This window comes from Mauremys reevesii, linkage group 4, assembly GCF_016161935.1.
Source record: "Mauremys reevesii isolate NIE-2019 linkage group 4, ASM1616193v1, whole genome shotgun sequence".
NCBI classification, from domain to species: Eukaryota; Metazoa; Chordata; order Testudines; family Geoemydidae; genus Mauremys; species Mauremys reevesii.
In genome coordinates this window covers 117,519,542-117,547,534 of record NC_052626.1, presented here as the reverse complement: position 1 = coordinate 117,547,534, position 27,993 = coordinate 117,519,542, and the positions used below count along the sequence as shown (strand labels likewise).

The 27,993-nt window shown below is 50.0% G+C and overlaps 1 protein-coding gene across 2 annotated transcripts; it reads right to left on the bottom strand.

Moving 5' to 3' along the window:
* Positions 1-23,318, bottom strand: LOC120403581 (acyl-CoA (8-3)-desaturase-like). 2 transcript variants are annotated; one of them, XM_039534837.1, is made up of 12 exons: positions 23,063-23,318; positions 18,910-19,020; positions 18,151-18,348; positions 16,939-17,040; positions 16,601-16,729; positions 7,262-7,322; positions 6,503-6,579; positions 4,987-5,084; positions 4,539-4,635; positions 3,877-3,956; positions 3,098-3,223; positions 1-2,380 (listed from the first exon to the last, which is right to left on the bottom strand). In XM_039534837.1, exons 1-12 carry the CDS (start codon positions 23,261-23,263, stop codon positions 2,329-2,331), a joined length of 1,332 nt encoding a protein of 443 aa, XP_039390771.1. In that variant the 5' UTR covers positions 23,264-23,318; the 3' UTR covers positions 1-2,328. The 2 variants fall into 2 exon arrangements, with proteins under 2 accessions (XP_039390771.1, XP_039390772.1); XM_039534838.1 differs by lacking the exon at positions 23,063-23,318 and adding an exon at positions 19,705-19,725.
* Positions 23,319-27,993: the final 4,675 nt, after the last annotated feature.

Here is a 27,993-nt window from a genome sequence, read left to right as displayed (position 1 = left end):
TTTCATTTAATTTACACTCTTTATTCAGCACTCCGGGCCTATGATTTAATGGCAATTTAATTATTTCCATTAAACAAATATAAATTCCCATCCCAGCCGTTGTCGAGGGTGAGGTGACACTGCCCACTTCACAGGCCCTCCAATCTTTTGGATGGTGGCCTGAGAGCGGAAGTTACATTTCTTTGCCAGTCTCCTTTAGTACTATGACCATGTCTACACTAGGAGCACTTTGCTGGCATAATGACCCACAGTGGAATACTCTACTGGCAAAGCTTGCCATGTGTGGATACAGCTATACCAACAAAACTGCGCTTTGTAATGGCATAGCTTATTCCAGCCCCACCCTCCTCCCTCAGGCAAAGCCAGCTATCTAAGGAAAAGCACAGTTTTGCTGGTATAGCTGTGTCTGTAATAGGGGCTTTTGCTGGCACTGTTGTGCTGGTCAGAGATCACCCCTCTTCTCGCTCCTGACACAGTTGTGCCAACATAAGTCTGTGGTGTAGTCATGGACTGAATCACCTGTTACCTTAGTTGGGAAAAGCTGTCATGATGCTGGCTGGCTGCAGGAGGAGTGAGGGGAGGGCAGGGAAGATGGGGAGAGTCCTCGCGTCACACTTATCCATTTAAGAATCCCAGAGAGAGATGGAAAGAAGTTGGACCCAGAACCTGGAGAGGGGAGGCCCAAACACAAAGAAGTGATGGGGGTAGGGAGGGTGCGAGTGATCAAACTGCAGCCTTTAGAAAGGTCACGCGAGGTGCTACATATCTACTTTGGCAGTTGGGCTGTTTGGCCTTGTAGGTAGTGTCGGCAAACGCCGTAAGGCTAATTAGTACTCTGGCAATGTTACAGTGAAGCGTATACTCTTTCAGAGCATGTCTTGGAGGCACATTACCTAATAGGGTACGTCCACACTGCAATCAAAGACCCATGGCATGGGGCTTGCAGGGGGAGTCTTGGAGCCTGGGCTCTTGCCTGAGCCCAAACATCCATACTGCTATTTTTAGCCCCACAGCCCAAGGCCCACCATGCCCAAGTCAGCTGACTCAGTGCTGTGGGTTTTTTATTGCAGTGTAGACACACATACCCATAGGCACAACTTACTGGCCTGTGTTTGTGTGTGCGCAATGCGTGTCCCCCACTGCCCTCTGCTGGCTGGAATGTTAGACATGTTTAAGTGGTGTCCTGAACACTAATGCCTCAACAGTGGAAGAAGATTTGCCGGTAGCTCACATGGGAGCATCCTGTGCTTTAGATACAAAAAATCCTGAGTTCTCTCCCTATTTACAAAGTCCTCAGTAGCCAAAGGGTGCAGTATAATGAGTGTACACTCCCAAGGGGCCAGTCTTCTTCCTAATCGAAACTGCTGGGGGCACTGTAGCAGTTAATCTAGGGGGACTAGAGATTTCCCTTGCATTATTGTCTATTTTTTTAAGAGTATCAGTAACTGGTCCGTCAACTCTTTCACTTTTAGGGTATGGCACTGTGGAAGCTACTCATGCCATCTCCACTGGAAGTTGCAATATGATAATTAACCCAGAGATCCAGGGGCTCACCATCCTACCTCTACAAAAAAAAAATAAAGCACTCAAGGCATATATGTAGCAGCACTCCCATTGGGCACAGCAAGCCAAACACTCCACCTCTAGGAAACAGCTCTAGCATCCCAGCTGTGCCTGCACTGCGGTTTGGTCTCTCTCTTCTCACACTCATCCTACAAAGTAGTCTAAGCCCCTGCCTGGTGGTTTGGCCTTTCTTCTCTACCCACTGCCCCAAGGTTTGGGCACATGGTTTAAATGCACAATGATGTTTAACAACATAGCCCCTACACAGTTTCTTCTCTTTCCCACACTTACATTTCTCATTTCTCCCTCTTCCCATCACCCCAACTTCTATCTTCAGTGCTCTCAGACTGTCCCAGCTTCCTTGATTCTTTCACATGGGGAAGGAGCAGAGCAGGGGTTAGATACCAAGCTGCCAGGCGTCTCAGAAATATCTATGTTAGATAAAAGGTTTCTCTCCTACAGACACAGCAAGTGAAATGTCACCAGACAGAAAGACATTAATTCCCAGACCTACAGGCGCCTCCTCCTTCCTAACGGGTGATCTCCTCCATTCTGATCCTCTCTATTATTCAGTCCCAAAAAGGAGGAGCAGGAGAAGCATGAGAAGGACTAAGAATAAACATCTTAAAAAAAACCCACACTCATTACTGGAATTAAGCTTGCCCATCTCCACACCCCTGGCTCAGCCGGCTCTCTTTGTCTTCATGGTGACCACCCTGGGAGGCAGCAAGGGTGGAGAATACCTCTGTTTGGAGCTGCTGCTGCTTATTTATGTAGATAGGCATCGAGCCAGAGCTCCCCCGAATCCTTCAGAGAGCTGCAGGGATAGAGAGAGTCTGATTAGTTTAGAAACAAATGATGAAATGTGGCAGCACAGTGAGAGTAAAGATCAATACAGCAAATTTGAGGTGGGTGGGGGGGCAATAAAATCTAGTGTAATATTCAAATCCCTTGTCTGGAACTCATCAGGGAGATCCTCAAAGAATCAGCGATTCATGCTACAGATCCTGGGAAAGGCATAGGACAAGTCCCTATGGAGTCACAAGGGACTGCTGTATGATCCGAGGGTTAAACAACCCAACAGGAGACAAAAAGGACGGAGGCAAGCAAAGGAGAAGACATGTACAGTCAAATAAGGTTTCAAGTCCACAAATAAGGGCTATAAAAAGACAAAGATGGAATGAATGAGGCTTGGGACAGACCTGTCTAGGAGACTCCCACCCTGACATAATCCTAGAGTGACAGTAAGGGAGGCACCTGAGGTGGGAGAAGAGGCTGCTGGCAGAGTGTTCTCCATTAGAATGTTCACACTAGCTATCTGCAACTGATTGAAACCAGTGGCTAGATATAAAAACAGTCCATATCCCATTCTCAGTCCCGTGAACCATCCAATCCTATTTCTACTGCATCTCTTCTGTTTCAGCGGTGGCCCGCCCACCCCACGTCCCTACCGGAACCTGTCTTCCCACAAGGCCCAGTGTCCCCATCTTGTCAAAGGCTACCGCACAACATTTTTACATTGACTGATACCTACTGTACAATGTCTGCAAAGGCAGTGAACAGGGGCTTGGACTGGTACTCGACGCCATGCTTGGCACACAGGGACTTCACCAGGGGGGCCACCTTCCAGTAGTTGTGTCGAGGCATTGTGGGGAAAAGGCTGTGGAGAGAGAAGGGGGCTGATTCAGTGAGATCTCACAGACTCATAGACTTTAAGGCCAGAAGGGACCATCATGATCATCTATTCTGACCTCCTGTACATTGCAGGCCACAGAACCTCACCCCGCGCCACCCCACCCCACTCCTGTAATAGACCCATAACCTCTGGCTGAGTTACTGTAGTCCTCAAATCATAACTTAAAGACTTCAAATTACAGAGAATCCACCATTTACACTAGTTTAAACCTGCAAGAGAGCTGGTCTCTCACTTAGTGCTTCACAGGCTTCCTGCCTCCCCTCAAGGAGCCAACCTTACAGGTGCGTTATTCTCACCTTGAGTCTGGAATCAATTAGTGCCCTATAGTGGTCTCTTCTCACTATATTCAGTGCCTGTACTCACCGATATCCCATCCGGTTCCCATTCCGTCTCCCTCAATGGGTGTAGTCATTGGTGCCCCCGAGAGTTCCTGCCTTTCCATCTGATGCCCAATACAGTTCCCACTCCTCCTCCATGTCCTGTACTCCATAGATTTCCTGCCCTTTCCTTTGTGCCTGTTTTCACTGATGCCGCACAGGGTCCCTTGCCCTCCCCTGGTGCCCATAGTGATTGGTGTTTCTTAAGATTCCTTCCCTCATCCCTGCGCCCATACTCACTGGTGTTCGATCTGGAAGTTCAGGTGCCCGCTAAACCAGTCATTGAACAGAGACTGGTGAACATTACACGTTGCCTGGAGCTGGGGGAGGAAGAGGAGCAGTGAGTGTTGTTCCATGAATGCTCATCTCTCATTTGCCTGAACAGCAGGATAACCTGGTGCCACCTTCTCATCCTCACTCTCCTTCAGCCTGAACAGATTCATCTGAGGATGGGGATGACAGCTCTCACTCCTGAGGACAGTGAGACCAGGCCTGGGTGAGAATGGCATTCTGGGATATGGGATCATAGTCCTAACCAATACAGAGCTGATCTCACTAGCAGGATTAGGCCAAATCTGCCCTGACTCTCCTCTGTGGAGACCTCCTCACCCTTACAGAAATGGGCACAGGGTCAAGACACAAGAATAGAGGACATAGGAACGTCTTGCACTGGGAGAGCTCCAAGCAAAACCCCAGATCACCCTGCAGTCACCGTGTCACCCCCATGAGTGCAGACTCCCACCCCATTACCATGAATTTCAATGCTCACAAGGCCTTTCCCTACTGAACCCTGTAACACTCTGCGGGCGCACTGCTGACCCCGAGCATCTATGGCAAAGTGCCATCTGGTCTGGAATTTACACCCACAGGCCCACAGCTCCCAGGGAAGCAGAGGGTCATACCTGAGTAGAGAACCAGTCCACGTTCTTATCGTAATCGATGTGCATGGGGATGTGGTTCATTTGCGTCACCCAGACAAACCAGTTACTCTCTATGAGCCTGTGCAGACAAACACACACAAAGCAGTCACTCACCACATGCCAACCTAAGCCTGTGACAGCCCAGGAACAAGCACTCGTCCTTGGCCAAAGCAGTTACTCCTTGATGAAACCTCTCCCATGGACTCCAACCAACCGGACAGCAAAAGGCCCACACAGGTGATGACACCACAGGGAAAATAATCTCCCCTGTCAGCTCACAGAAAGTCACAATGGGCAGAAGATAAAGGGGCAGATAGGAAAAGGAGAGATGGGCAGGGTGGCTAGAGGCTAGGGAAGGGCAGAGCAGAGGGATTGATAAGAAACAGCTGTGAGCTGAAGCAGCCACAGCGGGTAGCAGGGTGAGTGATACCTGACCAGAAGGAAGAGCCCCAGGAGCCCTTTCGCCCCCAGTAATGGCAAGTAAGTGAGGAAGAATCGGATGTAGAAGGTCAGCATCCAGGCCAGGTCCTGCCAGAGAGGAGACAGAGAGAAACCTGCATCGAGGGTGTAGATTACAGCTCCTGCCCACTGCCGTGCACTGGCACCCCCAGAAACCACCACTATAATTCCCAGTCTTTATCTCCCTCCCCTCCCTAGCATGCACCATCTGAAATGCAGCCCTGAAGACACCCCCCTCCCCGCTTACTGCCCATATGCTTTAGCTCCCCTTCACTCCCTGGCACTTAATCAGCCTGAGCTGGGCCATGGGCCAAAAGAAGGCGCACACTGAAGGGCCAATATCTCGTTCACCTCTGAAGCCAGAATGGGCAGTGAGGGCAGAAAGGAGAGACTCGGGAAGTGGAAGAGGGAAAGCAGCAGCAGCTATTGACAGCTTTGTTCTGCCTCATTTCCCTCCCACCATTCCTTGTTCCTCTTCACTTTCCTGTGGGCTTTTCTCTGGTACTTACTCCCTTTCCTGCAATAATCCTCTCTCAGTTGCTTCTCTCCCCAGTCAAGACCCCCTTGCTCCTAAATCTCAAGTGAGAGCTCTTCCTTTTCTGCATTTGCTGCCCAACCCCCATTATCCCTCCTTGTCACAGCATACCCCCGTACCATGCTCCTGAATCCCACCCCAATATTCTCCTTTGCCCAGTCCACTCTGTGCCGCTGGAGAACTGGGTTCTAGGCCATTGGGACGCCCGAACAGTGTAAAGGGGGGATAACAAGAGAGCTTCTGGTGGCAGGGAGAAGTGTCAGATGCGGCCAGATCTTTGGTACAGGAGCCTGGTGCTGCTCTGGGTGCTCTCTCGTGCTGGGCTGTAGAGCAGGAGCCTGGAGACCCCACCACTGAAACTGGGTGGGGGAACTAGGAGAAAGGGGCCGTCCCCCCCAAAGAGAAAAATCTATTTTTTTGTTTAATGTAGTTGTCCCAGGCGGATGAGGCATTGAATTCCATTCTCAGCCCCTCTCATTTCTATAGCTTTCCTTCCTGCTCCCCTCAGCTTTCAATGGTTTCCCCCCCGCAGGCAGCCACAGAAGGGTAAGTACTGTCTCCCTTCCTGCCAAAGCCAGCCACGTGTGCCATTTGATGGTCAGGCTCCACAGAGCTGCACCAACCCCACAACATGAGGGGAAAGCCCCAGAAACCCTTGGTGACTGACGACCATCCCTGCACAGTAGCAGAGCCCAGCTCCCTTTGTTACCAGAGCAGAAGCTGTTCCCTCACAGACTGAGAAGCATATGCATTAGGAGGAAGACACCCACTCTGCTCTTCTATCAAAGGATTCAGCACCAGTCATACACCCATCCACTATGAGACATCATGACCAGCCACCCCACACTCAGGACTCCTCCCTCTGACATTTCAGTCCCAACTCCCCACACCAAATCTTATTCAGAAAACTAGGGAAGGCACTGCAGGGTCTGGCAAAGCTGGACATACTCACCACCCACTGTCTGCGCTGCACTGTGAAGTAGAATATGTACCACTGGAAGTAGAGAGGCACCAGGGCTGGGGGTCCAACTAGAGCAGAGAAAAGGAGAAAGAGAGACATGAAGCAGGTAACCATATTCAAAAGGAATTAATTTGGAGGGTTCTGGTGATTCACAGAATCATAGAAGATTAGGGTTGGAAGAGACCTCAGGAGGTTATCTAGTCCAATCCCCTGCTCAAAGCAAGACCAATCCCAATTAAATCATTGCAGCCAAGACTTTGTCAAGCCGGGCCTTAAAACCCTCCCTAGGTAACCTATTCCAGGGCTTCACCCCACTCCTAGTGAAATAGTTTTTCCTAATATCCAGCCTAGACCTCCCCCACTGCAACTTGAGACCATTGCTCCTTGTTCTGTCATCTGCCACCACTGAGAACAGCTGAGCTCCATCCTCTTTGGAACCCCCCTTCAGGTAGTTGAAGGCTGCTATCAAATCTCTCCTCCCTCTTCTCTTCTGCAGACTAAATAAGCCCAGTTCCCTCAGCCTCTCCTCAGAAGTCATGTGCCCGAACCCCCTGATCATTTCTGTTGTCCTCCACTAGACTCTCTCCAATTTGTCCACATCCTTTCTGTAGTGGGGGGCCCAGAACTGGACACAATACTCCATATGTGGCCTCACCAGTGCCGAATAGAGGGGAATAATCACTTGCCTCGATCTGCTGGTAATGCTCCTACTAATGATTGCTGGTACTGCACAGGAGTGGAGATACTCACTGATGAAGAAGTACTTGTGCTGGTGGTTGTAAGGCATGAACTTCTTCTTCTTCATCCCAAGCTGTGAAAGGAAAAGGGATCACGGCAGGTTACCTGGGCTACAGAGACACTTATACAAGCACTTCCATCCAGGGGCGGCTCCAGGCACCAGCATGCCAAGCGCGTACCTGGGGCGGCAAGCCACGGGGGGCGCTCTGCCGGTCGCCGTGAGGGCGGCAGGCAGGTTGCCTTTGGCGGCATGCCTGTGGAGGGTCCGCTGGTCCCGCGGCTTTGGCGGACCTCCTGCAGGCAAGCCACCGAATCCGCGGGACCGGGAACCTCCCGCAGGCAAGCCGCCGAAGGCAGCCTGCCTGCCGTGCTTGGGGCGGAAAAATACCTAGAGCCGCCCCTGCTTCCATCACCCTCCCTAGGAGAAAGAACAGGAGTACATGTGGCACCTTAGAGACTAACAAATTTATTTGAGCATAAGCTTTCGTGGGCTACAGCCCACTTCTTCGGATGCATGGAATGGAACATATATTGAGGAGATCTATATACACACACAGAGAGCATGAAAAGTTGGGAGTTGTCCTACCAACTCTAAGAGGCCAATTAAGTAAGTAAGTAAGTAAGTGTCTGTGTCTGTGTGTCTGTGTCTCTGTGTCCTCACTATATGTTCCATTCCATGCATCCGAAGAAGTGGGCTGTAGCCCACGAAAGCTTATGCTCAAATAAATTTGTTAGTCTCTAAGGTGCCACAAGTACTCCTGTTCTTTTTGCGGATACAGACTAACACGGCTGCTACTCTGAAACCTCCCTAGGAGGGAGGCTCACAAATCCCATACCAACTCCATCAGGAGAAATGTCTACATACCACCTCTCACTGGAGAGGTATTTATCAGGCACCAGCCAGTTCTCTTCCTACCTGGGTCACCCACAGCACTACTTCACCCTATTTTATATCTTCTAAAGGGACCCCTCCCAGCTCTGCCACTGTCTGGATATGTGGACTCTCTACTCAGACCCTATGTTACCAGCACTCCCAGCTATCTCCGTGACACCACTGATTTCCTGAGGAAACTACAATGCATTGGTGACCTTCCAGAAAACACCATCCTAGCCACCATGGATGTAGAGGCTCTCTACACTAACATCCCACACACTGATGGAATACAAGCTGTCAGGAACAGTATCCCTGATGATGCCACAGCACAACTGGTTGCTGAGCTCTGTGCCTTTATCCTCACACACAACTATTTCAAATGTAATGACAATATATATCTCCAGATCAGTGGCACCACTATGGGCACCCGCATGGCCCCACAATATGCCAATATTTTTATGGCCGACCTGGAACAATGCTTCCTCAGCTCCCGTCCACTCACGCCCCTTCTCTACCTACGCTACATTGATGACATCTTCATCATCTGGACCCATGGGAAGGAGACTCTGGAAAAATTCCACCATGATTTCAACAGCTTCCACCCCTCCATCAACCTCAGCCTGGACCTATCTACACGGGAGGTCCACTTCCTAGACACCACGGTGCAAATAAGTGGTGGTCACATTAACACCCTATAACGAAAACCTACCGACCGCTATGCCTACCTTCATGCCTCCAGCTTCCATCCCGGGCACACCACAAGATCCATTGTCTATAGCCAAGCACTGAGGTACAACCGTATCTGCTCTAACCCCGCAGACAGAGACCAACACTTAGAAAATCTCCACCAAGCATTCTCAAGACTACAGTACCCACACGAGGAAATAAGGAAACAGATCAACAGAGCCAGATGTGTACCCAGAAGACTCCTACTGCAAGACAAGCCCAAGAAAGAAACCAACAGGACTCCACTGGCCATCACATACAGTCCCCAGCTCAAACCCCTCCAACGCATCATCAGGGATCTACAACCCATCCTGGACAATGATCCCACACTTTCACAGGCCTTGGGTGGCAGGCCAGTCCTCGCCCACAGACAACCTGCCAACCTGAAGCATATTCTCACCAGCAACTGCACACCGCACCATAGTAACTCTAGCTCAGGAACCAACCCATGCAACAAACCTCGATGCCAACTCTGTCCACATATCTACACCAGCAACACCATCACAGGACCTAACCAGATCAGCCACACCATCACCGGTTCATTCACCTGCACGTCCACCAATGTAATATATGCCATCATATGCCAGCAATGCCCCTCTGCTATGTACATCGGCCAAACTGGACAGTCTCTAAGGAAAAGGATAAATAGACACAAATCAGACATTAGGAATGGCAATATACAAAAACCTGTAGGAGAACACTTCAACCTCCCTGGCCACACAATAGCGGATTTTAAGGTGGCCATCCTACAGCAAAAAAACTTTAGGACCAGGCTCCAAAGAGAAACTGCTGAGCTCCAGTTCATCTGCAAATTTAACACCATCAGTTTAGGACTAAACAAAGACTGTGAATGGCTTGCCAATTACAGAACCAGTTTCTCCTCCCTTGGTTTTCACACCTCAGCTGCTGGAACAGGGCCCCATCCTCCCTGATTGATCTAACCTCGTTATCTCTAGCTTGCTTCTTGCTTGCTTATATATACACACCTGTCCCTGGAAATTTCCACTGCTTGCATCCGAAGAAGTGAGTATTCACCCACGAAAGCTCATGCTGCAAAACATCTGTTAGTCTATAAGGTGCCATAGGATTCTTTGCTGCTTCTAATTCACAACTGTCTAGTCTAGGCCCTTGAAATGTGAATTCTGACCTGCACAACAAGCTCTTCCCCAGTAGGGGGCGCTGGAACCACATCACAAATGAGATTCCATTTATTACTATGACCGCTACCAGGGTTTTAAAAGTCACAAGTCCTCTCAAATATCAGAGGGGTAAGCTGTGTTAGTCTGGATTTGTAAAAAGCAACAAAGAGTCCTGTGGCACCTTATAAACTAACAGATGTATTGGAGCATAAGCTTTTGTGGGTGAATACCCACTTCGTCAGACGCATGTAATGGAAATTTCCAGAGGCAGGTATAAATATGCAGGCCAGAATCAGTCTGGAGATAACAAGGCTAGTTCAATCAGGGAGGATGAGGCCCTCTTCTAGCAGTTGAGGGGTGAACACCAAGGGAGGAGAAACTGCTTTTGTAGTTGGCTAGCCATTCACAGTCTTTGTTTAATCCTGAGCTGATGGTGTCATATTTGCAAATGAACTGAAGCTCAGCAGTTTCTCTTTGAAGTCTGGTCCTAAAGGTTTTTTTTTGCTGTAGGATGGCTACCTTAATATCTGCTATTGTGTGGCCAGGAAGGTTGAAGTGTTCTCCTACAGGTTTTTGTATATTGCCATGCCTAATATCTGACTTGTGTCCATTTATCCTTTTATGTAGGGACTGTCCAGTTTGGCCGACGTACATAGCAGAGGGGCATTGCTAGCATATGATGGTTTATATAACATTGGTGGACGTGCAGGTGAATGAACAGGTGATGTTGCAGCTGATCTGGTTAGGTCCTGTGATGGTGTTGCTGGTGTAGATATGTGGACAGAGTTGGCATTGAGGTTTGTTGCATGGATTGGTTCCTGACTTAGAGTTGCTATGGTGCAGTGTGTGGTTGCTGGTGAGAATATGCTTAAGGTTGGCAGTTTGTCTGTGGGCGAGGACTCGCCTGCCTCCCAAGGTCTGTGAAAGCGAGAGATCATTGTCCAGGATGGGTTGTAGATCACTGATGATGCGTTGGAGAGGTTTAAGCTGAGGACTGTAGGTGATGGCCAGTGGAGTTCTGTTGGTTTCTTTCTTGGGTTTGTTTTGCAGCAGGAGGCTTCTGGGTACACGTCTGGCTTTGTTGATTTGTTTCCTTATTTCCTCATGCGGATACTGTAGTTTTGAGAATGCTTGGTGAAGATCTTGTAGGTGTTGGTCTCTGTCTGAGGGGTTGGAGCAGATATGGTTGTACCTCAGTGCCTGGCTGTAGACGATGGATCGTGTGGTGTGTCCGGGATGGAAGCTGGAGGCATGAAGGTAGGCATAGCGGTTGGTGGGTTTTCCGTATAGGGTGGTGTTAATATGACGTCACTTATTTGTATTGTGGTGTCTAGGAAGTGGACCTCCTGTGTAGACTGGTCCAGGCTGAGGTTGATGGTGGGGTGGAAGCTGTTGAAATCATGGTGGAATTCTTCCAGAGTGTCCTTCCTATGGGTCCAGATGATGATGTCATCAATGTAGCGTAGGTAGAGAAGGGGCGTGAGTGGACAAGAGCTGAGGAAGCGTTGTTCCAGGTCAGCCATAAAAATGTTGGCATATTGTGGGGCCATGCAGGTGCCCATAGTGGTACTACTGGTCTGGAGGTACATATTGTCACCAAATTTGAAATAATTGTGCGTGAGGATAAAGTCACAGAGCTCAGCAACCAGTTGTGCTGTGTCATCATCAGGGGTACTGTTCCTGACAGCTTGTATTCCATCTGTGTGTGGGATGTTTGTGTAGAGAGCCTCCACATCCATGGTGACTAGGATGGTGTTTTCTGGAAGATGACCAATGCATTGTAGCTTTCTCAGGAAACCAGTGGTGTCACGGAGATAGCTGGGAGTGCTGGTGGTGTAGGGTCTGAGTAGAGAGTCCACATTTCCGGATAGTCCTTCCATGAGATAGTCCTCTCAAGAGACCACAGAGCTGATAAGAGTCACACAGACAAATAGTGGCACTTGCTACTGAATAACACACCCAACAGCAGGCCATATGCTCAGGTTTCCCTGTGCTCTCAGGCTTAACTCACACCAGGCTGTTAACCAAGAGGAGAAGATAGCGAAGATGGGATATAACACACACCCAAACCTCTCCAGGATCCTGACCATTACCCAATCCATATCTTTCAACTCAGAGCCACTGGGGCTCAGAAAATAGGAATGTTCTTATGTGTATGCTAAGTTATTAATGTTTGCAGTGTTGTTGCAGCCATGTTGGTCCCAGGATATTAGAGAGACAAGATGGGTGAGATAATATCTTTTAGTGGACCTGCTTCTGTTGATGAAAGAGACATGCTTTCGAGCTACAGAGGGACCTGAAGAAGAGCTCTGTGTATAGCTCAAAAGCTTCTCTCTTTCAACAACAGAAGTTGGTCCAATAAAAGATATTACCTCACCCACCTTGTCTCTCTCAGTTAGTAAGACAGATCTGTAGCAGACCCTGATTAGAGCTGTCACCTTTGTAGAGAAGGAACAAATGGTCCTACTCTGCTCTACCCTACCTCCACTGAAAGAATGACAATCAGCAAAATGGCTCCATGTGGATGATACTAATCCAGAAAGCTCCCTTCACTCTGACATGCACAAAAGGTCCCACCACATGGTCATGAGAGAGTGCTTATCACCTGGATAATACAGATAAGCCAACAGACTGAACTGTAGCTGAATTTTGCCTTCATTAATGCTCTGGAATAAACCAGAGAACAACAGGGCCCTGGATCTGGGATAGATTCATCTTCACCTCCAACAATACTCATGTGAGTAGTCTCGTTGAAGCCAATGGGACTACTCATGTGTGTACAGTTAAGCACATGCTGGACTGGGGCCTTACTCTCCACTGTAACTTGCTATTGGTAGCAGAAGCTGGCAATATCTAGGCAGGCTACCTTCTAGTACAGCTACTTAATACAGTTCCTAGCACTGAAAAAATGCATACGGTACAAAGCATAATTTGTATGCTATGCAAAAATACAGAAACAAAAATAAAACATGATGCTACTAATATATCTGGCAGTGTTTAGAACACCCATTCATATCAGATTAGCCTTGAAAGCAGAGACAGATAACCTAGACTGTAGATAATCTCCATGGAAACAAGGGTGACTAGATTTTCCTATCTTGGAGACACTTGATTTTCAATGACTTATGTACAGATAAGTGAGACCATATCACTGCCATCCTCAAACAACTCTACTAGCTCCCCATAAGCCAATGGTGAACAAACTGTTTGGCCCAAGGGCCACATCTGGGTATGGAAATTGAATGGCGGGCCATGAATGTTCACAAAATTGGGGGTTGGGGTCCGGGAGGGGATGAGGGCTCCAGCTGGGGGTGTGGGCTCTGGAGTGGAGCTGCGGGGCTGGGGGTGCAGGATGGTGCTCCGGGCTGGGGCAGAGGGGTTTGGAGAGCGGGAGGGGGTCAGGGTGCAGGCTCCAGGCAGTGCTTACCTCAAGCAGCTCCCAGAAGCAGCAGCGTGTCCCCACTCCAGCTCCTACATGGAGGTGTGGCCAGGCAGCTCCGCATGCAGGGCTGGCTCTAGGCACCAGCAAACCAAGCACGTGCTTGGGGCAGCACATTTTCAGGGGCGGCATTCCGGCCATCTTTTTTTTTTTTTGCTTCGGGCGGCAACAGCCTAGAGCCGGCCCTGGCAGCAGCAGCGCATGGTGGGCGCTTGGGGCTGTTGCAGTTCGCGCCGCTGGGGAGCAGTGCCCGCACCTTGTGGCTGGGCCAGGCAGGCTCCGAACAGGGGACACTCGGGCTTGGGGCAGCCCTGCGGGGCACACGGAGCCGCCTGCAGGTGCCGCAGGGTGGCCACTCCCCCGCGCCGCAGCCGGGGCTGGGCGAAGCGGCCCGAGCCTCCCAAGGACTGCAGCAGGGCGGCCAGAAGCAGCAGCGGGGCCATAGAGGGCGGGGCGCTGCCGTGTGGGGCCCGCGTCCCACTCTCCAGGGCTCCACTCCCTCTGGGGCTACCCTGCCCCTGCTCCTCAGTCCCCTGCCAGGGTGATCCCCCAGCTCTGCCCTCTCAGGTCCCGGCCGGTCCTGGAGGTGGGAGCCCTGGCTGGAGGGACCCTGGGCTGAGTTGTGGCCCGGGAGTCCCGCTGCTTACCCCGACCCTGCCAGTGCTGGACCGGCTGGAGGCGAGGGGGGAGCGGGTGGAGTCAGCACTGGTGGAAGGGGGGAAGCCCAGGGCTGGGGTGGCAGTGGGTACGGGTGTGCGTGTGTGGGGAGAGCCCAGCGCTGGGGCGGCAGGGGGTGCGAGTGGGGGAGGGCACTGGTTGGGAGCGGGGGGGTGAGAGCCCAGGTCTGGGGTCAGGGGCAGCCAAAAAATTTTGCTTGAGATGGCAAAAAACCTAGAGCTGGCCCTATCCGTGCGCTGCTTCGTCCGCAGGTGCCGCCTCTGCAGCTCCCATTGGCCGTGGTTCCCGGACAACATGAGCTGTGGGGGCCACGCTTGGGGTGGGGGCAGCATGCAGAGCTCCCTGGCTGCCTCTACACGTAGGAGCCGGAGGGGGGACATGCCACTGCTTCCAGAAGCTGTGCAGAGTGGGGCAAACCCCTGACCCCGCTCCCCAGCGAGAGCTCAAGGGCCGGATTAAAACATCTAGAGGGCCGGATGTGGCCCTCAGGCTGTAGTTTGCCTACCCCTGCCATAAGCAGAATCACAGATTCATAGAAACATAAGGCTGGAAGTAACTTGGACAGGTCATCTAGTCCAGCCCCTCACGCTAATGCAGGACCAAGTGTACCTAGACCAACTCCGACAGATGTTTGCCTAACCTGTTTTTAAAAACCTCCAATGATGGGGATTCCACAACCTTCTTGGGTAATCTGTTCCAGTCCTTAACTACAAAGTTTTCCCTAATATCTAACTTAAATCTCCCTTGCTGCAAACTAAGCTGATTACTTCTTGTCCTACCCTTGGAGGACACGGAGAACAATTAATCGCTGTCCTCTTCATAACAGCCCTTAACACGTCCTTCTCAAAGTGTGGTGCCTAGATCAAGACACAATACTCCAACTGGGGCCTCACCAGTGCCAAGCAGAGTAAGACTTGTACCTCACAAGTCTTACATATGACACTCCTGGTAATACATCCCAAAATGATATTTGCCTTTTTCCCCAACATCATCACACTGTTGACTCATAGTCAATTTGAGATCCATTATAACCTCCAGATCCTTTTCTCCAGTACTGCTGCCTAGCCACATATTTCTCATTTTGTATTTGTGCATTTAATTCTTCCTTCCTAAGTACAGTACTTTGCACTTGTCTTTATTGAATTTCATATTACTGATTTCAGACCAATTCTCCAATTTATCAAGATAAACTTGAATTCTAATCCTGAACTCCAAGGACCGTGCAACCTCTCACACCTTGGTGTCATCTGCAAATTTTATAAGCATACTCTCCACGCCATTATCCCAGCCGTTTATGAAAATACTGAATAGTACCAGTACAGACCTCTGCAGCACTCCACTGGATATGCCCTACCAGTTTGACAATGAGCCAGTACTAACAACTTTTTGAGAATGGTCTTTTAACCAGTTCTGCGCCCATCTTATAGTAACTTCATCAAGACAAGACCATATTTCTCTAGTTTTCTTATGAGAATATCATGGTGGGACTGTGTTGAAAGCATTACTAAAGTCCAGATATATCAAATTTACTGCTTCCCTGCACTGAGTAGGCCAACAATTCCTCAGTTCCAGGGGAAAAAAATCAGAAAGTCTGAGCCAGTCACTATATTCATTTGGGTTCATGTTTTCAAAAACCCAAATGTCAAAACCATTTCTGGAAGTGTTACACCAGGGATGCATTTGCACTCCAGCTGGGACCAATTCCAAATCTCACTGAAATTGACTTACAGATTCCCACTGATTTCAGTGGGTCCGTGAGTCCAGCACTGAATTAGCTAGTGTTTTGGCTGAAATGCATAGGAATCTTGAATCACTTTTACATGCTAGCTGGTGTTTCACTTCCTGGAGCACTAAAATTAGCCAAGCTAATCTAAAAATTAACAAAACAAGCAATTTGTATCCACATCCGTATCTTGTCATAGCCCTTCTTCAGCTGAGAAAATGAATACTCACTCATAATCATGAAGCAATCTTTAACACATTCAAAAACATAGCAAAAAAAGCAACTTTTAATGAAGTTTAACTGTATGGAAAGTTTAAAGAAGTTGTAACAAGTTGTTTGGAGCCAGGGAAGGCAAAGTAATGTTAAATATAAGACAACATTTCAAATCTGGGTAATTTTTATACTGATTCAAAAGCAGTTTAACTTTCTTTTTTGCCTCCAGAGAAAAGCTGGAAATTTTCAGGCTAAACCAATTTTCCAAGTCAAAGTTATACCAGGACAAAAGACAAAAGGAAGCTGGTTGCAACCACAGCTACAGGGAGGCTACTGCCACTCCATGATCTCTCACTTCCTCTTCCTCTCTCTCACAGGAGGTCTGTCCCTCCCAACCCCTTCCCAGAATGCCTGAAACACAGAGGCAGCCCAGCTGTTCTGCAGCTCTGCATGATAGTCAGTGTTCTCCCCAACTTTATGCTGCTTCCTGATTTTGGATCCTTTTAATGCCGCATCCTTCCAGTGACCCAACCTGCCCCCAGACATCCCTCAGACTCACCTCCACAGACAGTGTCTTTCCCAAAGCAAAAAATAAGGGGTGCATGTTAACATCAGGGTCCTTGCGGAAGCAGTTGGGTTTAGCATGGTGCTGGAAGTGCAGGTGATTCCACCAGCTGGCTGGCGCACCCTGCAGGAACAAATGAGACCAGAGGATTCAAACTTCAGTGCTGCCAAAAATAAGTCAGCTCCTCCACTTATTCACCCCTTCCCAAGAGCTGCACCACATTCCTCTCCCTGTCATGTTTAGGGAACGAGATGCTTCTTGAACCTGTGGGGCTCCCTTGCTCATGAGTCCTGTTGAAACTCTGGTGATTGCTCTCAGCACCGAACACTTACCTTCAGATGGCCAATCACAAACTTGTGAACCAAGTGGTTCCATTTGGATTTGCTGAACACCGAGAGGTGCCCAAAATCATGCTGAAGCCACCCAGCCTGGGCCTGGAAGACAAAAGGAATCATGAGAAAACAGCCAGAGTTCAGTGAGCTTCTGCAACAGTGTTCATTCTCCACACATACAGTCATAGGAACAACACTCCTGCTCTCCTGACTGTTCATCTCAAGCAGGCGAGAGCACCCTGTACTGGTCACAAGGAGATATTTCCATTCTCCATACACAATCCCAAACATCGCTCCCTCACTGTACTGCCACTAGACTCCAGCCCAGACCGGGTGAGGTTACAGAGCGCTGGAGAGTTGTTTACGTGGGGAAGGAGGGGCCAGGAAGAAAAGGCTATGGAACTAAGAATCAGGGCATTTATTCTCTTCAAACTGGTCAGAGCGCCATAACAAAGTAGCCTTTGAGAAGAAGCCTGCCTCCTCTGAGCATTTGTAATTCCAGAGGGACCACCTGGGCAGAGGAGGAACAGCTGGGGCTTTCAGAGCTGCTATGTCCTCCGCTCCAGTGCACTACGTGTTCCCATGGGAACACAAGGAGGGCCTGGCTACTGCCTAGTGTCTCTCAAAGTTCATACAAAACAGAGCAGAGAAGTACAGCCTTGTTTCCACTATAGCAAGAAGTCCAGGATGAATGAAGCGCTCTAGCAGACTATGGGGAGGAGATACATATGATACCAGTTCTAACTCCGCTTACTCAAAACGCATGCATTGAGGGCCTGCATTCCCTCCCCTCAACCAGACCTTGGGAAGAAGGGGACTGGAATTCTTGTGAACCTGCCAAATCCAGAGCTTCTGCTGTATTTCCAACAGCACCGCCTCCTAAGAGAGGCTGAGTCTAAAATAGTTGGGAACTTCCCACAACCACTGCTCCTCCCCTCCAGCTCCTCCTGTTAAGACAGGCAAGGAACGGAGAAGCTGTGAGCTCTCCACATCCAGAACTCCTACACTGCTCTTCACAGTGCATCCTGCTGGGAGAGACCAAAAATGCAGTCACTTTCAGCTCCCCACTCCCAGCATTTCTGAAGCATTTTCAAGTTTATTTTTCCTTGGCTCACCAAGTAAAAGAGCATCACAAATACTGACAGAAGCACCCGGGGATACATCATTGGTCCTGAGTTTGTGGAAGTACAGGATGATCCCTTAGCAGTTTACCTGGACGGTGCCTAGCAGCAGTGCAGAGAAGAGGAAAGGCAGCAAGGATGACCCAAAGTACCAGATGGTGAGCCATGCAGCAGCATCCAGCAGCAGAATGTGCAGGAGAAGCAGGAAGAAGAAGAGGTGGTTGGGGTTGAGGAGTCCCATCCTCTCGACGGTGGTGCGCAGCTCGCGGAAGTCCTCTACCAGCAATTTCTGCAGGGAGACCAAACATTCAGCACTCTCCCATGGGTGTCCAGACAGCAGCCTCAGGAGCCCTGAGAGCTCCAGAGGGGTCACTGCAGCAGCAGTGGAAAGCAGGGGTCCCCTCAGAGGCAGTAGCTGTGACATCAGGGAAAGCATGCAGCTGACATGCTATAACCCTTGGGTGGGTGAAGGGTCTCTGTGACACCAGGGAGAGCCTATGGCTGACTGGATCTGCCCTTCTCACTCCCACCCTCAGGTGAGGGTCACTAGGACACCAAAGGGATCCCCTGGTCAGTAGGAGCTGCCCTCTCCGGTCTGCGTCCCTGTATCACTGGGGGGAGCCTGTAGCTAACATGTTCTGCTCCCTGCCTGACGAGTGTGACCAATAGGCCCTGTTTTTCTAGGCTGGTATTGGTGGATATCAAGGGGAAGCCTCAAACAGGCACGAGTCTAAGATGCAATGTGATTTGCCATTTCCTGGGAGTTCTGGTTGCCAGTAAATGACGGATATCAGCACATCCCCACTGCTGCCCTAATCCCATCCCAAAATCTGACTTTTACGACACTCACGTTTTTGCTGGGCTCAAAGCTGGGTTGATCCGATGCCAGTTCCCCAATGAACAGTGAGCTCATGTACTTTCTCACCAGAGCTTTGTCAAGGTGGAACGCTGTGAAGGGATCCTGAAACACAGACAAGAGAATGGGGTGAGAATGGGGCAGGTGGAGCTGCCAGACCCTTCTTCTTTCCCTGCCCAACGCCTTGGCAATCTCTTCAAAGCCAAAACAGATACCTTGCAGTAGGAGCTCTCTGCCACTTTCTATATAGCTATTTCTAATGCACATCACCATGGGTTTAGTTGGGTTTGGTCCTGCTTTGAGCAGGGGGTTGGACTAGATGACCTCCTGAGGTCCCTTCCAACCCTGAGATTCTATGATTCTATGGTATCTGGGCCCCCTTCCTCCCTACCGCTAAATCAAAAGTCTTTCTTTTCCTGTCCAACCCATAACATGCCTCCTTGACCCCATTCTCTTCTGCCTCCTGTTTCTTCTCATTTCTCTCCTTTTGTGCAACACCAGCCGGTCCCTCTTCTGGCTCCAACCCGTCCACTTTCAAAATATGAACCAATGTGCCCTCTGCTGTACTCCACCTGGTTCTCTAACACCCCATTTCTCCCTCTCCTTTGCCTCTAGCCATTCCAAGCAATGGTTTACTCCCATTCCCTCCACTTCCCACACTTCCAGCTGAGATAAGGGCAGGCAGCAAGGCTTACGCTGCAATTGCTCCCCCTAAACACAGGAACTGCTGTGACATCTCCAATGAGCACTGCTAGTTTGGATGATCTGCACTCTCCCTACTTGACTAACCAGCATGGTTCATCCACCGCAAAGGGCTGCCTCAGTGACCTGCAGAATAGGTGTACAGGAGCTAGTGGGGAGACAGGCTGGGGACTGGGGCAACTGGATAGTAGAGACAGGACTGGGCTGGCTGAATTGAAAAGGTTAATCAGGTGAAGGAGGAGGGTTGAGGAGGTTCCCCCAACTTTACCCCAGGTTCTGCCACTCACTGCAAACAAAACCCCCCAGGCTGTTCCAGGCTCATCCCCACTGACAATCTCCCACGGGCCCATCCCCCAGCTTCACTGCTTACTACTGCTCCCCCTCTAGCTGCCTTTGGTTCCCTCAGGTGCCTCCCCCAACATTACTGAGCAGTGTGTGTAACACGCTCCTGACTCCCCCAACACCTGTGCACTGCTGCTTGGGAGAGCCCTGCCAGGGAAATCTGAGACTTCTTGTCACTTGGGAAAATCAGCAATCACTTAGCAGCTTTATGTTCCCTGTGCCCTCTCTGGGAAAGCATGGCCCCAACCAAGCAAGTCAGGGATTATATACCTGTATCACTATATTCACAGTCCACCTTGCTTTAGATTCCAAACCCACTGGAGGGGGTTCACATGTTAGTTTGGTGCCTCACTTCCACTGAAAGTCTCCCACTTTGTCTCTTGTTACATTTCCCCTCACCGTGTCTGTCCTAGCATTGCAGTTACAGTCTTCCCAGGACTAACTTTGCTTTCTCTTTTTAAGGGAATCCCTGCCCCCACTCCTGGTTTTCTTTGTTTCCAGTTCATTGCTCAACACAACACGTGCCCACATGGCTTTGTGTTCTTTTGGAAAGTGCTGGCCCTTTAAATGGCACCTAGCCAGGAACAGTTTTCAGATGTGGCTGATGCAGCCAATTCCAGCTCAGCTTTGTTGTATTTAATCAGGAAGGGGAGAAGGCATCCTCTCAGCTCAGGCTTACCTAAACAGGGGAGAGAGAGGGGGGTATTTTCATCTCTGTTCTCCTATTGGAAGAGGGAGAATAAGGGGGTTGTACATGGGCAGACCAAGAGACAGTGGTACCACAAGTTTAGACCAATCATTACAGTGGTGGTTGTACAACCTGGCAGTAAAGCCTCAAGGGAGGGTGGGGGTAGGGGATTATGATGGGGCTTTAATGCACCTTCTGAGAATCATGGAACTGAGGAAACAAGCCACACATTTAAGGGGGAAGTGCTTTTCCTTTGCTTTTGTTTTTTCTAGGAGCCTGATTTTGGATTTCCAGTATAGAAATATCCAAAAAAAGCTGGGATTCACTACAGCTCAGCTACTTCAGAGGTCAGCAGTTCTGTTTCACCCAGTTGTAGTTACTCTCTGAAGATGAGAGTGTAACGCTTGTTGTGTGTGTCACAGTTCAGGGCAACTGTTCCCATATTCCCTCCATATGGTTCAGCAAGGGCTTCCCACTCTAGGCTTCTGGCTCGCCAGTCTTGCCTCTCTTGAGTGGAAACCTGCTTCTCTCTCCCTTCTGAACAGGGTATTTCCAGGCTGAACAGTTGTCTGCCTACACTGTGTTATTCCCCAGCAAGGCAGACTGCCTAACAGGCCAGGGTCTGTGCTTTGCTTTCTTTTCAGAGACTAGTAACAGGGTAATTGCCAACAGTTATGAGTTACCACACAGCTCTTTCTAAGCAAGCACTTTAATTCTTAAGGGGAAAGCATTAGAGAGAGAACATATTTTAAAACAATAAAAGAACCTACAGGTTTGGTAATATGCTTACCAGAGATCACCTCAATTCCAGCATGGGCTCTGGGAGGAACAGTCCTTCAGACCCCTCCCAGCGGTTGTCCGATGGTTTCAGGTTTATAACACCCTTTGCTCGGAACAAGAACCCAAGTTTTATGGGGCCTCAGTGGACCAAAGACCTCCCAACCCTCTCCTAAGGATTGCCCCCCTCCCTTGGATAAGAGGGCCTGGCCGTTTGCTGGATCAGAAAGGGGATCGGCTTATCTCCGTTGAAGTGGTAGCTTGGCTTACTTGTTTAATTCTGATTGTGAATCAGAAATTTTGAAGCTGCAGTCTGAGGGAAAAAGCAGATCACAGTATGTTTAGCGCTGGACTTGTAAATTTACCATATATCTGCTAGTTGGAGGTTGATATGAAAGGTGAAGGAAAGGCCCCACCAGCAAAGTCCTGGTAGCATGTTGCTGAACATCTAAATTCAGCAGGGAAGAGATAATTTGGGGAGATGGGGGTTTCTTGTTTACCCCTTACAAGGGTATTGTTGTCAGTATTATCCTCAGCTCCATCACTTAGGCCCCAATCTAGTAAAGCACTTAAGCATATGCTTATCTTTAAGCATGAGGTCAGCGGGATTGCTCACACACTTAAAATTAAGCACATGCTTAACTGCTTTGGTGGACTGGGTCTCTAAAGTGCATCTGCTTTCCAGGATTTTAGTTCTGATTTATTTTTTATCTAGCAGTGTAGATGTACTTGGTATTTAGGTAACTGATGCTAGACAGAGACCAAAATCCCTACCCTGCTGAGCTTTCACTTTTAAAGCACAAGCTGACTTATGCTGATTATGCTTCATGAGATCACTTGTCTGTTCACTCCACATATGGTTTCTGGGGTTTACTCCCTCTCCCCATTAGCACATCCCCTTGCCACCACTGGGGCACATGTTCTACTGAACCTGCCCTTTCTTCTTCCCCTCCCTGTCTGACTACAGACTTCAGGATCCCCATCACCATACAGCTGCTCCAGAAAGCCCCTTCCCCAGACTCTCAAGTACATAGGAGAACTTGGACCACACAGTCAACCTCCTGGTCTTTACCAGGATCTCTGTAGGGGACTAGTGCTGCTCACAGAACTGTGGAAGTATCATCATCACATGCACAGGGCTTAAAAGAGCAGGTGGCCCTTTGGAACTGGGCTAACTCAGATGTTCCACCATCTGTGCCCCATACACACTCCATGGTGCTCCTTCCTCCCCTGATTTGCTCCCTCCATTCCTCTCATTTCCTGGCATTGCCTCTAGATACAGCCCTTTGATTTTTCCAACATACCCCCGCCACTACAGGGAATAAAATCCCTGCAGTTGAATCCCTTCTTGCTCTCTCCCCTTTCCATAACATTTAGCTTGTGCCTAGTACCGCCTCTCCCATTAGCTTATCCCCCAGGCTCTGCCATCTCCCATCCCCACTGCCCCTGCTGATCTCCCCACCTCTTCAATGCTTGCCACAAGCAAAAACTCCCCACAGCGTGCTGGCACCACAAGGCAGGGCACAGCCACAGTGTGACCCCAGTTCAGCGCCCGCGATGACCCGCTCGCCGCCTGCCCCAGCGCGGGACTCGGCGCTGCACGGGGAATGAAGGGAACCCGCCAGCCCCGGCCCTCACCGTGGCGTCCTGCCCCGCGTAGTGACTGATGACTCGGGCGCCCCCCGGGTGCCGCCGGTAGAACTGGCTGATGTCATAGACCTTCCTGTCGATCACCAGCCACCGCTCCTGCTGCGGGTGCCCCCGGCCCGTGCGGAGCCCGATCTCCTCCCAGGTGAAGCGCCGCGGGGAGGAGCCCGCACCCGGCTCCCGCTCCGGCATCCCCGCTCGCTGCTGCCGCCGGGATCTGCAGGTTCAGCATCGTCTCTGTCCACCAGAGCACGAGCGGCGCCCTGCCCCGGACACGCCCCCTCTTAGCTCATTGGCTAGCTCGCTCCTCCAGCCCCGCCCATTAGATTGCGCATTGGGTAATCTGTTCCCTAACTCCGCCCCCACAGCCGCTCCGACGAGAACTCATTGGCTTCATGCCGGCACATTGGAGCTCACCCTGCAGAGGTCCGCAATGTCATTGGTTCTTGAGTCGTTCCGGGCCACCCGAGGCTGGTCATTGCCATTTTATCGGCTTATTTTCTTGTCAATTATCCCAGACACCGACCCTCCTGCTTTCCGCATCTCGGCTGTGAAGGGAGCCCCCTGGGTGTTAATGTTACTCTTCCCCTGGGGCTGCCAGCGGGGCGGAGAAAGGGGGAGCCCCAGCAGGGAGCAGCTCGTCAGTCTGTGCTCACGGGATCCACTTCTTAGGCTATCCAGCCCCAATAGCTCTGGATTCCTCTTTGGAATCCTTCCCGCTCCCCCCCCCCCTGCCCCCCTCTTAAAAACCAGGCGATTTCAGCACATCAGCTCACAAGAGTCAGGGTACAAGTCCTTCCCCACTGCCCTCCCGGGGCGGGGGAGAGGAGGGGTTGAGAATGGGAACTGGAGTGTCACTTCTGCTTGCAAAAAAACCAGGAGTACTTGTGGCACCTTCAAGACTAACAAATTTATTTAAGCATGAGCTTTCGTGAGCTACAGCTCACTTCTTCGGATGCATAGAATGGAACACACAGACGGGATATTTATACATACAGAGAACATGAAAAGGTGGAAGTATGCATAACAACAGGCAGAGTCTAATCAATTGAGATGAGCTATCGTTAGCAGGAGGAAAAAAACTTTTTGAAGTGATAATTAAGATGGCCCATAGAAGGTGTGAGGAGAACTTAACATAGGGAAATAGATTCAATTGGTGTAATGACCCAACCATTCCCAGTCTTTGTTTAACCCACAGTTAATAAATATCCCCTGTCTGTGTGTTCCATTCTATGCATCCGAAGAAGTGAGCTGTAGCTCATGAAAGCTCATGCTTAAATAAATTTGTTAGTCTTTAAGGTGCCACAAGTACTCCTGTTTTTTTTTTGCGGATACAGACTAACACGGCTGCTACTCTGAAACTTCTGCTTGCGTCTAACGGCCACCAAATGGGAGAAGAAATGGCTGGTTCCCCAACACCCCTGCTCCCTGACTAAATCCTTCTTCTGGCTTCATTCAGCCCGCTGCTTCCCATGCTGCATTTCAGGACAAAGACACACGGCGACTTCAGCAGGGTTTACCGAGACGTGAGGGAAGATCCTGTTGGGTTTGGTAACAGGCGGTGTGGGAAAAGGAGAGCAAGTGAGTGAACATGACACCCAGGTTGTGAGCACAGGGTATGGGGAGGAGGACAGCAGGGGATGGTGAACAACGTTAAAGGAGATAAAATGGTGAACAGAGATAGGAAATCAGCTACCAGAGATCAGAGATGAGCAGGATGTGGCATGATGAGGTGGAGAGAGACACCAAGGCAGATGACACTAGATCACTGGTCAACCATGTGGGAAAGGGAGAAGAAGTGAATGGCCACACCATCAGACAAGGCAGCAGCCTGGAAACTGAAGTCACCCAGGATAAGTATGAGAGGAGGAAGGAAAGCTGGGGAGCCAGGCTGCCAACGGGAGCAACAAGGGAGGAGGGCCCACGCCCCCTTTGGCACTTGACCAGAGCTGTCATAACAGTGGAGTTCTTCCCTGCTAGAATGACAAAGGGGTGGGCTGGGCCAAATTTGAGTGGCATTGCGACCCCATGCACCAGGTTGCAACACCACTCAAATTTGAGGTGGCTGGGCAGGTAACCCCCCCCCCCCACACACACATCCTCTCTCTCTCTGTTTTCTGTTCCTGCCTTCCCTTTTTCTGTTGATGGGACCACAAAGCAACTAAACCACCTCAGCTGTTGCCACTTGCCACTGCCTCTTATCTAAATGAATGATACACTTAAATAGTTAACACACCTCCTTCTTCTTCCCCCCCCTTTTTTGGGGTGGGGGGGAGCTGTGGCAATTGTGAGGGATGTTAACTTCTCCAGCACCAGCAGAGACTACTAGTCTTCTGTATGAACCTGCAGTACTGATTTCCAAATTCCCCTTCCTCTTCATTCACACTTTCAGCCCTGAGCTGTGCTCAGGACATGGGCCCAGATCCTCTCCTCGGAGGTATTTAGATGCCTAACTCCGACTGAAATCAGTTGGAATTAGGCTCCTAAATACATTTGAGGATCTGGGCCTTAGTGTTTAATTAACCATAGGGATCAAGCTGGGGTCACTGGAGTGGATCCTTTGGTCCTTTTAGTACTGTATCTTATACTCCTACCAACTGAGGTCAAGGCCGGATTAAGGCAGGGGCTTTAGGGGCTGCAGCCTGGACCCCCGGCTCAAGGGGGCCCCTGCAAAAATAAATCACAAGCAGTGATCTCCGAGGTGCTCAGGCTGCCTGCCCTGGCCCCACATCGCTCCCAGAAGTGTCTGGCTGCTGGCACATCTCTGCAGCCCTGGCAGGTGGGGTGGGGGAGGTGGCTGTGCGCACTGCTCCCACCCCCGGCACCGTCCTTGCAGCTCCTATAATGCTAGCAGCCAGCCGCTTCTGGGAGCGGCATGGGGGCAGATGGGTAGCCTGCCTGAGCCCTGCTGTGCCACCGGCCAGGAGCCACCTGTGGTAAGCACTTCCCGGACCAGACCCTGCACTCCCTCCTGCACCCCAATCTCCTGCCCCATGTCAGAACCCCCTCCTGCACCAAACCCTCCCAGACCCTGCAACCCCTCCTGCACCCCAATCCCCTGCCCCAGCCCACTCCTGCACCAAACTCCCTCTCAGACCCTGCACCCCCTCCTGCACCCTAATCCCCTACCCCAGCCCACTCCTGCACCAAACTCCCTCTCAGACCCCGCACCTCCCCCGCCCCAGGTCAGAATCCCCCTCATGCACCCAAACTCTCTCCCAGACCCCATGCCCCCTCCTGTACCCCAATACCCTGCCCCAGATCAGAATCCCCCTCCTGCACCTCAATCCCCTGCCCCAGCCCCCTCCTGCACCAAACTCCCTCCCAGACCCTGCACCCCCTCCTGCACCCTAATCCCCTGCCCCAGCCCACTCCTGCACCAAACTCCCTCTCAGACCCTGCACCCCCTCCTGCACCCTAATCCCCTGCCCCAGCCCACTCCTGCACCAAACTCCCTCTCAGACCCTGCACCCCCTCCTGCACCCTAATCCTCTGCCCCAGTCCCCTCCTGCGCCAAACTCCCTCCCAGGAAAAAGACTTGTATACAGGCACCCCACAAAATCTAATAGCCCTGGGCCCACAGGAGAATTAATCTGGCCCTGACTGAGGTCCATCTAGCCTGGAATTCTACACCCTTTGGGCTTCTGCATCCTGCCTCTGGCAGTGACTATATCTAATGATTTATACCAAGGCAACTCCAACATAATGTACATGCAGTGCCATGCATGAAGGAAAAGCTTCTTTCCTGACCTCTGTGCCAATCAAATGTTGCCTCATAGCTTTTGATTTGATCACCTCTGTCATAAACATACAGCTAAGGGTAGCATAAAATCCCTTCTTACCTGTAAAGGGTTAAGAAGCTCAGATAACCTGGTTGGCACCTGAACAAAAGGACCAATAAGGGGAGAAGATACTTTCAAATCTGTGGGGGAAGGTTTTTGTTTTGATGTCCTTTGTTCTCTCAGGGTCAGCAAGGAACTAGGGCTGGGAAAATACATCTTCCTAAGCCACATCTGAACTAAGCATAGTAAGTGATAGTAAGTAATATAATAGTAAAAAAAATAGTAATAGCAAAGAAATGTGTTAGATTATCTTTTGTTGTAGCTTGTGAATTTTCCCTGTGCTAAGAGGAAGGTTTATCCCTGTTTTTGTAACTTTAGAGTTTTGCCTGGAGGGGAAATCCTCTGTTTTTGAATCTTTTGTTATTGTTATTGTGTAAAGTATTTACCATCCTGATTTTAGAGAGGTGATTCTTTTACCTTTTCTTTAATTAAATCCTTCTTTTAAGAACCTGATTGATTTTTCATTGTTCTTAAGATCCAAGGGCTTGGGTCTGTGTTCACCTGTACCAATCGGTGAGGATATTATTCTCAAGCCTTCCCCAGGAAAGGGGGTGCAGGGTTTGAGGGAATAAGACTCCAAGTGGTCCTTTCCATGATTCTTTGTCTAAATCACTTGGTGGTGGCAGCATACTCTTCAAGGAGAAGGTGAAATTTGTGCCTTGGGAAAGTTTTAACCTAAGCTGGTAAAAATAAGCTTAAGGGGTCTTTCATGCGGGTCCCCACATTTTTACCCCAGAGTTCAGAGTGGGGAAGAAACCCTGACAACCTCTGTTAACAAATAGTTTTTAATAACATTTACCAGCTCCTTTCTAAATCCACCCACAGTATTTAAACTGATGACCTCCTGCAACAGTGAAATTCCATAGGCTGATCACCCACTGTGTGAAAGGGTATTTATTATAAATTTAGGTGACATTACATTTCATGGAGTGGCCCTATCACATTATGGGCTAAACATTATGGAGGAATTACCAGTTTTCATGGTCTTAAGTCCATGTTTCAACAAAGCTCCCTCTAACTCTTCTCCTTAGTAGACTAAATCTTTGAAAAGCTGAATCATGGGAATTTATGGATGCTCAG

What these genes read in the sequence shown, in the direction of transcription:
- LOC120403581 (XM_039534837.1), bottom strand. Translation starts at nt 23,263, where the DNA reads ATGCCGGAGCGGGAGCCGGGTGCGGGCTCCTCCCCGCGGCGCTTCACC. An exon ending in TGCTGCTAGGCACCGTCCAG is followed by an intron (nt 17,041 to 18,150) that starts GTAAACTGCTAA and finishes TTTGTCTTCCAG; the next exon opens with GCCCAGGCTGGGTGGCTTCA. An exon ending in TTGTGATTGGCCATCTGAAG is followed by an intron (nt 16,730 to 16,938) that starts GTAAGTGTTCGG and finishes TTGTTCCTGCAG; the next exon opens with GGTGCGCCAGCCAGCTGGTG.